Source organism: Quercus suber, unplaced genomic scaffold (assembly GCF_002906115.3).
Source record: "Quercus suber isolate HL8 unplaced genomic scaffold, Cork oak 2.0 scaffold_247, whole genome shotgun sequence".
NCBI lineage: Eukaryota > Viridiplantae > Streptophyta > Magnoliopsida > Fagales > Fagaceae > Quercus > Quercus suber.
The window spans coordinates 96,195-107,066 of NW_027069703.1; the positions used below are offsets into that span (position 1 = coordinate 96,195).

At 37.4% G+C, this 10,872-nt stretch overlaps 1 protein-coding gene across 3 annotated transcripts; it reads left to right on the plus strand.

The window, feature by feature from the left end:
- The first annotated feature begins 1,803 nt into the window (after positions 1 to 1,803).
- On the plus strand, positions 1,804 to 10,872 carry LOC112004129 (FRIGIDA-like protein 5). Of its 3 annotated transcripts, XM_065780774.1 has the most exons (5): positions 1,804 to 4,128; positions 4,624 to 5,184; positions 8,362 to 8,943; positions 9,776 to 9,951; positions 10,060 to 10,872. In XM_065780774.1, the coding sequence occupies exons 1-5, from the start codon at positions 2,196 to 2,198 to the stop codon at positions 10,087 to 10,089; spliced, it is 3,282 nt and encodes a 1,093-aa protein (XP_065636846.1). In that variant the 5' UTR covers positions 1,804 to 2,195; the 3' UTR covers positions 10,090 to 10,872. The 3 variants fall into 3 exon arrangements, with proteins under 3 accessions (XP_065636846.1, XP_065636847.1, XP_065636848.1); XM_065780775.1 differs by lacking the exons at positions 9,776 to 9,951; positions 10,060 to 10,872 and adding an exon at positions 9,251 to 9,582; XM_065780776.1 differs by lacking the exons at positions 9,776 to 9,951; positions 10,060 to 10,872 and adding an exon at positions 9,089 to 9,180.

The window sequence follows — 10,872 nt, forward strand, 5'->3', positions numbered from 1 at the left end:
ATTTTAGGCTCTTTTCATAAACAAGCCAAGCCTTAGCAAAAAAATTTGTTCACAGACAAGCTCGTGAGCTATTAGGCTTGATACACAACAATTCAAGTATAGACTCATTTATAAGTTTATATGTGTTAGCTAAATATACTCATTACACATGTCTTAATAATGACATGGCCAACATGAGACCACTACTATATTACCTTAGTTTTTTCATTCCTTTAAACTAATCAAGAACCACTTTAAACTATAGTTACATTTAAAAATAAATAAATAATTAAGTAAGTCACATATAATCCTTCCCTATCACTCATCTAAAGTAAAGTTATAAAATATACTAGTATTTTTTCATTCATAATAGTTATAAACAGATATTTTTCTAGTCCTTCAACATCTAACATGAATGTAAAAATTGTATTTTGAACAATTGTTGAAGCTGTAGACAAGGAATGATGAATGAATGAATTTAATTATGTAAATTATTAATTTAAATAATAGATAATCATAAGTAAGACTTGATCCATGATAAAACGAGTATACTATTTTCTTTTTCTTTTTTCTTAATTTTAGAGATTTAAGCATTTAATAATGTAATTTTTTTAGATTTCAAGCTCAAAAACTTGACATGAACTCGAGTTTGAGCTTAATATTAAACTTGAGTTTGGCTTAACTAATTAATCAAGCCAAGCCAAGCCAAACTCAAGCTTTTTGGCTTTTTCACGAGCTCAAGCTCAAACACTATTTTTAAGCTTGTCACAAACTCGAGTTTTTTATTTTTCCTAACTAGCCAAACTTGAATAAGCATTACTCGATAAAACTCGGCTCGTTTATAGCCCTATACCTGACCGCCACTCGGTGAGGAAACATTTCGTATTTGAATGCAAGTAACATCAACAAATTCAATTTGACCAACTTTGTCTCTTGTTATCTAAGATGTTTGGACTAGGCTAGAGAGCTTCTTATGATAATCTCAATGACTGAATTGTAGTCAAAATTCTTATTGTCAAACATACTTTGCATTATTCATGGACCCTTTTTCGTTAGTGAGTATTGCTCGAATCAAATACTCACTAGAATCAACAAACAATTACCATAGCCTTCTCTTCAAAGAGGAAAAGGTACTGATTCGGGTGGAGGAAAAAATACCAATCCCGGGGCCATCCCCCTCACCATCGCACTCACACCTTTAGATTTTTCAGAGAACTCAATTTTCAATAGATCCAACTGACATCTTGATCTTCATCAAATCTAATAACTTAATTTTCTTCAAATCTTTTAGGTCCTTACTTCAAATTACTAGTCTGAACATCCTAACTCGCTCCACAAGATGATACGATGGAACTAACAGTTTGATTGCCTATGTAACTTTATTTTATCAAGTAGTAACCCAACTACCCAAGTCTTCATTTGACTTGGGTTGAAATTTTTCGAAACTCAAAACTATACAAAAATTATGGACAAAACTAGATTTGAACTTTCCAAATAGAATGAGGGAATAAAGAAAATAAATTTCATGTAAATCCAAACTAACATCCACAAATATTAACAAGATATCAACAAAAAGAAAAGTTAAAAAAAAAAAAATCAACTAAATCATCTAACAAAATGGAATTTAATATTCTTTTAAATTCTAAAATATTTGAATGGGTTACGTGGCCATTTTATTTTTTAGATTCTTTGTGCTAATTTTAGTTTTAGAGGGGGGGGGGTCTAGTTTTAACTCTCAATTCTTGAGGGGTCAAAAATAAAATATTCAAAATCTTAAAACCAAATGCATATATTAAACTGTACAAACTTCGTCAAATTGGCTCAAGAGAAAAGATTGCGATCACGCTATTCACGCTATTTTCCCTCCTTTTTCTCTCCAACCAAAAACACCTGTTCAGTTCTTCATTCCCCAGAACACAACCACCTTCTAAGTTTTCTTCGATTCTCTAACATCGAATGCGAATCACGCTATACATATATATAATGCGCGGTTAGGTTTGTTTACATATTTTCTCCAATGGAGAAAACCACAAGGGAATTAGAACCTGCGCAAAACGCTTGACCGATGGAAGGACTTAGAGAACCACTTCGAAACCACGCGCCGTTTTCTCCTGTAGCGGGCTCAGGAGCTCGAGTCGAAGGCGGAGGAATCCGGTGCGTTTCGGGAGAAGGAGAAGCGGTTCGGAGAGCGCGTGAAGGAGTTCGAGTTGAAAGAGATGATAATTGGCGAGAGGTTGAAGGAGTACGATTTGAAAGAGAAGCGGTTCGGAGAGCGCGTTCGGGAGTTTGAAGCGAGGGAGAGGCAGTTTGCGATGAAGGAGATGAGATTAGGCGAGAGATTCGAAGAGTTTGGTGAGCGTTTGAAGAGGTTTGAGTTGAGAGAGAAGCGGTACGAAGAGTTTGAGGTGAAGGAGAAGCAGTTTGGAGAGCGTTTGAAGAGATTTGAGTTGAGAGAGATGAAATTGAACGAGAGATTCAAGGAGTTTGATTCGAAAGAGAAGCGGTTCGCGGAGCTTGAGGTGAGAGAAAAGAAATTGAATGAGAGATGCAAAGAGTTTGATTTGAAAGAGAAGAGATATGGAGAGCGCGGTCGAGAGCTTGAAGCGAAAGAGAAGCGATTAGGAGAGTGTTTGAAGAAAGTTGAGGAATGGCATAAATTGCTTGAGTTGAAAGAAAAGAAAATCGAAGAGAGATCCGAAGAACTCGCGTTGAATGAGAAGAAATGTGAAGAGAGATATAAAGAGCTCAAGTCGAAAGAGAAGAGATTAGAAGAACTTGAACTGAGAGAGGAGAGTATTGAGCAGAGATCAAGAGATATCGAGTTGAAAGAGAATCGGTATGTAGAACTCATTCAAGACTTCGAAGCAAAAGAGAAACGATTAGGAGACTGTTTGAAGGAATTTGAGGAATGGCATAAAGAACTCGGGTTGAAAGACAAGAAAATCGAAGAAAGAAGTGAAGAACTTGTGTTGAATGAGAAGAAATATGAAGAGCGATTTAAAGAGTTTGAGTTAAAAGAGAAGCATTTCAAAGAGACGATTAAGGAGCTTGAATTGACAGAGAAAAGGTTCACTGACTTCCTTCAAACCCAAGTAAATACCGAGCCCTTAGAAGATTTTCTGGCTAACGACGTTGATAATAATTCGTCTTCTTCTGCTAGTCCTCGATTTTGTGTAAAAATGGGTGGAAAGAGTTTGCAAATATTCCTAAATGAGCATTGGAAAGAGCACGATTTGATGAGAGATGAAGTGGCTGCTGCTCTTAGATTATCATTGGACCCTGCAAAGCTTGTTTTGGATGCAATGGAAGGGTTTTATCCTCCACATTTGAAGAAGGAAGACGTGGAGTTTGATGAGAGGATTGTTCAAGGGAGTTGTGTTCTGTTGTTAGAGCAATTGTTGGAACTCTCACCGGATATTAAACCCCAGGTGAAACAAGAAGCAATGATTTTGGCCATGGAATGGAGGATGAAGATGAAGGTGGATGCTGAGAATTCTTTGGAGGTTTTGGGGTTTTTGCAACTCTTAGCCTCTTACCGATTGACCTCTGCTTTTGATGCCGATGAGCTTGTAAAGTATTTGGAGAAGGTTGCTGAGCATGAACAGATGCGTAAATTGTGTGGAGTCCTTGGTCTTGATAATAAGATCCCAAGTAAACCTTCCAAAAATTTGATTACTATGGATGGAAAGAGCTTGCAAATATTCCTAAATGAGCGATGGAAAGAGCACAATTCGATGAGACATGAGGTGGCTAACACTCTTAGATTGTCATCAGACCCTTCAAAGCTTGTTTTGGATGCAATGGAAGGGTTTTACCCTCCTCATTTGAAGAAGGGAGATGTGGAGTTTGATGAGAGTGTTATTCGAGGGAGTTGTGTTCTATTGTTAGAGCATCTGTTTAAACTTTCACCAAGTATCAAACCCGACGTGAAACGAGAAGCAATGAGATTGGCCATGGAGTGGAGGGTGAAGATGATGGTCGACACACAGCATTCTCTGGAGGTTTTGGGGTTTTTGCAACTCCTAGCTTCTTATGGATTGGCCTCTGCTTTTGATGCTGATGAACTCTTATTGTATTTGGAGAAAGTTGCTGAGCATGAACAGTTGCCTGGATTGTGTCAGATCCTTGGTGTTGATAATAAGGTTCCGGGTAAATTTTCTGAAAACTGGGCTTCATATTGCTTGCTCCCTCTCCTATGTTTGAATTTGACTTGAAAGCGTTTTGCAAACCTGTGTGATGTACAGTAAAGTTCATTAAAATTTGGTATAAATGATAAATGTTCAAGTATATATCAATGAATAAAAATCTTAATTAAATAAGTTGTAGAAAATATGGAATCTAAGTAAATTAAAATTTTGTTAGAAGGCACCAAAAAGCACAATTAAGTCTTGTTGAGAATATATGCAAGCATAGAATTTCAAGCCTCAAGCTTCTTTAGTGACTTGACCATTCCTGCCTAATCATTAGGTTAATAGAAATTGGCATCTTCAGGTTTTTCTAGGAAAAGGTTTCTCTTAATCATTGTCTTAAAATGATTAAAGTCATGCTTAATGTTAGGAATTTGCTCAATTAGTCTTAACAGTATCCCCTTTCCCATAGTTAGATGGAACCTGTTACCTGTATTTTCTGTTTTGTGTATACCAGGACTCATTCAAAATCTTATTAAAAGGAAGCAGCTCCCTGGGGCTATTAGGTTGATTTATGTATTTAAGCTGGCCGACAAGTTTCCACCAAGAGATCTCTTGAAGGATTGCTTGAAGTGTTCAAACAATTCTTCTAAAAGTTTTTTCAAGAAGAAAAACAGATCACCTAAAGCACAGGTAAGTTTTCAGAACTTTAAGAGCAGCATCACTCTTCTGAAAAAAAGAAAACGAAAGGCTATGAAGAAAAAAACTAAGCTGGCCCTTGGCAGCAAGAAACATATTGCTCCTGTCACTCCTGCTGCTGCCCCCATCCCTGCTCCTATTCCTACCTACATTACGGAAAATAACCTTACCTCCCCAGCAACCATTGCCAAAACCACTGGCCATGCCCCCGCCCCTGCCCCTGCCCCCTTGACTCCAGTGCAACAGCGTAGTGGTAGTAAGCGCCCTTGGATAGCTGTTTCAGCAGACGCTGCACCAAATACTTCCGAAGGTTCCACCTCAACTGCTCACTTAATAGAACTGCCTCATCAGGAGCCAGCAAGCTTGTTCAGCAATAAAGGTACACACTGACTGAATACATTAGTTACACATCATTATAGTTCACATGCTTGCTAATATGCTAATTATTTGGTGTCGTTTGGTGGGCGTTGAAACGAACTTAGTGTTGGGTCCCAAATAATATCATCACAAATATTAGCAATCCAAAATAACACAGGACAAATTCCGAATAATTTCACTATTATTAAATCAATTACAATATCTCTTGTGTATGTCTCACAGCTAAAGAAAAATCTCTCTCTTGTTTTTCTTTGCTCTCACACACACTAATTATTTCACTCAAAGGCGGCAGTACTTTGCTCTCTCCTCTCTATTTTCTTCTTCACGCACAGCTCTCTCTTAGCTGTCTTCTTTTTCTCTAAGTGGCTTCCTCTTGGCTGCTCTCTTTTCTCTTGTGCAGCTTCCTTTTTTTCTGTCTCTTCTATATGCGGCACACCCTAAAACCTAATAAACCTTATCTTTATATATTAACCCAGCCGCCTTACATATTTAGGATCCTAATTCAACTAGAATTAGGATGCTTGCAAGTCACAGCCAGAACAAAACAAGTCCATAGATGGGCTTTAATGCTATGTGGGCTGGACATGTGCACACAGTGCACCCAACACTTAGGACTTTTGATTAAAATGATGGCTACTTTGATAGCATGTGATTATGGACAATCACAAGAACCTGAATATTGTAATAGTAGGCTACTATATAAGTGGGTTTGGTTCACATGTTTCAGTTCCTTTGTTTCACCACATAATTTAATTCATCCATCTATTATTTGAAACCCTTTTTGGTTCTAATTTCATAGATTCTTGTCTTAAAGATTTTGTTTTCCAAAATTTTCTGATTACATTCTTTCATAGTGTTATGACTATCAACAGATTGCATTTTAAAGTCTCTAGACACACACACACACACACATATTTGGATGAAGTGAGTGATTATTTCATTTTCAAGGAGAAAAAAAAAAAGATGGTACAATCACAATAACAAGCAGAGATAAGCTGCGAATTACAAACCTATCCACATCAATTAACGAGCTCAAACAACCTACACAACTCTTGAACAGAGCTCTCTTTTACATTTGCATATTATTGAAAAACCCCATTGACTACACAGGACACATTCTTTGATAGAATTTCTTATCTTCTTGCAAGCTCCAGCCATTGCTCTCACATCTCTTTAACCAATCCGACAGTCTGCTTCTCAGTTCTTCCTTGGTCTTCATGGATTCTCACATTTCCTTTCAACCATGGTTGATAAACTGTGGTTGCCATTAGCTATTCTGCAAAATATAATGTTAAAGTTTCTCCTTGTAAGGAGCTGAACACTCAACTGGATAACATCATCCCACCTCCACAAATCCAACTTATTGCCAAAAGCCTTGTAGCTCAACTGGTTGGCACTTTTTGGCGTTTCTAACGAAGATATCCAGGGTTCATATCCCTCCTTCTCCAATTATCGAATTATCACAAATCCAGCTTTCCCAGATAGTCCCAAGACTTGCAGCTAGATTCTCTGGCCAAAAGCACATAAAAAAAATACATGATCACAGCTTTCCAAATGATTTCTGGAGAAAATGCATAAGCAATTACCATTGTATTCCCATTGGACCTACCTATCTTATGCAGTTAGCCTGTTCTTAATTGCTAATCAGCACATAAACAAATGCTAAGAGATGGCTTCTGAAAACAAGATTTGTTTCCACTATTCCTCCACTGAATGCTTGACTCTTATCTTTTCCCAAGCTGATCTACAAGAAAAATTTCTCGATGCTGTTGGAAGCCACTTCACAGCATACCCTTGAGCTAGAGTTACATGAAAACAGCCCTCATGAACCCTGACCACATTCTTAGATTTTGCAGGAGCTCACTTCCAATCCCCTTTATGGACACTAGAGATTTTTCAAACAATGTGTTATCGGCATCATAAAACATTTGATGGCCATACTTAGGGTTCAGGGAACCATGCGGGTGCCAATTATCATGCCATAGGATTATAGGAAAACATTTCACCAATCCCCACATCAAGCTTTATCAATGGCCTACTTTGCTTTCTGATGCATAGAAGCTTTCTCCACCCCCATGTGCAGTCTTGAGGGACTCCACTTGCCCAAAAACTTCTGCCTTGTAAGTAATGATTCTCCCAAGCAACTGAAATAGTACCAGATTTAACAAAAAGATTCCTCATACATATCATCATTGCTGCCTTATTCCACTCATTCAATCTTCTCAACCACAAGCCACCTTCTCTACAGATATACATTTAGCTAAGTTCATCATGTTATGCTGTTTGAAATTCTGATTACATTCTCCTACTCATTGCTTTCTGTTTTACAAGAATTCTTGTTGGCTGCTAGGAGTTTTCGTGAGAGGCAAAGTATGGTTTCACCATCTTAAATTCACCTTCTACTTACCCAAGTTGAGAAAGGAATATAAACATGGAACTTTGCTTTAATCTCTTCTCCTTGATTTTTTTTTTTTTCCTGAATAATTGAAGAAGACAAGAACTTTTGTTGCTGTTATCTTCTCTTTTCTTTCCTCTTCCGGTAATAGAAATGCATGCAAGAATTTTCTAAGTTCACAGGCTTCTGTTTAAATGGCTTAAGATGTTGTCTGGTGTTGAGAGGCTCCATCCCTTCCTCTCTCCCTGCATTAAGCTTCTAGGTCCTGGTTTCAGTGTTAAGGGTGATTGTTAGTTTAAGAAGGTTGTTTCAGTGTGCTTATTCTATTGACATCACGTTAAATATTCTACTCTTTTTCCTGGCATAGATTTTCATGCTTCCAATGATACTTTGGTCACCACAAGAATACTTGTATATGCCTTGCATGGTTGCAAGAATGACTAACAAGACCATTTACACCTTTTTTTCTTTTCTTTTGGCTTAATGGAATGAAAAACATTATCTTTTATGAAGGTGAATTTTATTATATGATTCATTTTAATGCAGAAAGTCTCAGAAAGTCAACAAGGAAAACTAACTAATATTTTGATAAAGTAGCTTTAGAATATTGCATGTTCGTTCTTCAGCTTTTTTTGCATGATTTGAGTGATGTCAGGAATAAAACCGAGGCACATTCATGGTCATGAACTGTTGTTTAATATGTGGTATGCAAAAATTTTATTCCCTTAATCCAGTCACTAACATTTTCTGTTGAATATCAAATTCTTTGTCTTACTTGTTTAGTGAGCTGCACTGTTCATTCCCATGTAAAGAGCGGACAATTGTCAAAGGAAAGTTCGCCATTGGACAGCAGAGAGGCTTCTTTGGCTATGAATCCTCAGCAGGATCCTAAATGTTCATCTGTCAATGAGGATGGAGAGATATTGAGGTCATTACTTAACAACCAAGTGGAGTATGATTCGATGCGAAGTAAAGTTTCTGATGCTCTTCAATCTGTACCAGATCCAGATAAGCTTGTTTTGGATGCAATAAAGGGAATTTATCCTTCAAACTTAAAGGGAGATGAAGGCTTTAAGTTGGGTTTTTCTAGAAACTTCACATTATTGTTGAAACAATTAATATTTTCACCCCAGATGAAGCCTCTGGTGAAAGAAGCCACGAAGTTTGCAAATGATTGGAACTCAAGATTGAAAAATAAGAGAGATGATCTTTTGGAGGTCCTGGCCTTTCTGCAATTTTTAGTAGCCTATGGGTTGACCTCTTCTTTTTATGCAAATGAGATTCTTGGTCTTTTGGATACTGATGTTTGGCATAAAAAGGTACCTGATTTATGTCGGGTCCTTGGCCTGACAGATATCATGCCTAGTAAGTTCTCTCTCTCTCTCTCTCTCTCTCTCTCTCTCTCTCTCTCTCTCTCTCTCTCTGTACCCATAAATCATTTGTGTTAAATTCTGTTCATATATTTTGAAAACTTTCTCATTTGAATGGGTGTCATTCATCCTTCATGCAGTACAGTAATGCCTTAGCATCACTGCCTTCACAGAAGGAACTTTCAATGGGACTTGTACATCACTGATTTACATCTTCTGCAAGCTTTTGTTTTGTGAAAATTTTTATTATGGTCTTTAAAGTTTCCTGGTTCCTATTTCTTATATATTATTTGCTTTTGCAGAATTTGTAATGTGTTCGAATCAAAGATGGAAGAAGGGTATTATATGATTGAGAAATTTAGAAAGAAAAGTTTTTAGGATGTGTAATAAGAACCTGAAAGGGTGAAAGGTTTTATCTGAACTGTTATTAGATCCCTTGAAGTGACGCTTAAATGTAATGTAAATTTAATATAAACACCACTTGTTTTCCCTGTGATGATATTGCATTTCATCAAATGTTACCAAGCGATGCAAGAAATCTTATAGAGAACCTATATGGGTTTCCTTTCCCTTGGTTTTAATTTAGTTTCAGTGAAGATATCTTCTCCTCATGAAAAGAGGGTTTCCAGTTAAATTCTTTCCTCTATCTGTCATGTGATATTTGGGTTTTCCTTTCTTTTTTATTTTATATTTATGTCTTTCATTTTCCTTTGGTGCAATTATTGTCATCATTGTTATACTGATTAAAAAAAAGGTCATACCCAATATACAACGCTCCCACTTCTGCGGGATTTTAATACTAATAGTTCCTTTATTGCATGTAATAGATTTCATTCAAAATGTTATCAAAGAAGAGCAGCAGTTGGAAGCTATTAAATATATCTGTGCACTGGAGCTGGTGGATAGTTTCCCACTAGTACCTCTTTTAAATGATCATTTGATGAATTCCAAAAGAAAAGCAGAGGACTTATGCAAGGAAGGAGATAAGTCACTTCCAGTTCAGGTATTTTCTCCACCCTTTTGTTTATGTTTTTATGTTCTTCTTGGTCAAACATTCAACCACCTTCCTCTTGTACATATTTGCTCGTGATTGAGTAAAACTTGCTTACAGCTTATGGGGATAAGCAAAGAGTTAACTTAAGAGCCGTACGCAGCTGGATTGAAATTTACAAGCTTGAAGATGAAAACTTTCCTGAAATCCTTGAAAAGCACATTGCGGAACAGGAAAAGCAGCAGGCAGAGAAAAAGCATGACTCCTCCAATGTCAAAAATGGACCTCGTACTAGATCTAAAGCTACATTACTGCAGCAGCATCAACAACAACAAACAAGCTGTAGTCCCAAAACTTTGGGGTCAGAGATGAATCCTCAAAAAAATAATCAAGTTCGACCACAGCATACTGAGCAGATATGTATTGCTCCTACAACCATGATAACTGCCACCTCTGCACCATCCACCCTAACTTCTGGCAATACTCCAAAGTCTGAGCCTCAAGAACACAGTGGAAGTAAGCGTCATAGGACAGAAGTTCCAAGAGAGGCTCCACCAATCTCTGCTGTTGGTGCCACTTCTGGTTTTCACTCTATGCAACCACCTAATTGGCAGCCACCAGGTTTGTTTATGGACCAATATGCACCATACGTCAACACATCAGCTAGACATTATAGTTTGTCAGGCTATCCTCTGCCTAATGTACATATGAAAGCATACATTATTCCTGATTACCCTAGGGAGGCACTTAGGATACCTGATTAGTATGATAGGCCACTATCCTTTGGTGGTCCTGCAGATACAATCAGGGGACCAGGTTTGTACAATTATCCAATGCCTTATGGTGGCTATAATTTACTGCCGTTGTACCTTCTTCTTTTGGACTCAAAAATATTTGCGTTTGGAAAGTGCAAAATTTGCGAACTTCTTAGGA

Bases quoted from the DNA above. Each gene is read 5' to 3' on its own strand.
- LOC112004129 (XM_065780774.1), top strand. From the start codon at position 2,196: ATGATAATTGGCGAGAGGTTGAAGGAGTACGATTTGAAAGAGAAGCGG. The intron at 4,129-4,623 runs GTAAATTTTCTG...TGTGTATACCAG, and splicing joins TGTTGATAATAAGGTTCCGG to GACTCATTCAAAATCTTATT. The intron at 9,952-10,059 runs GTATTTTCTCCA...ACTTGCTTACAG, and splicing joins ATAAGTCACTTCCAGTTCAG to CTTATGGGGATAAGCAAAGA.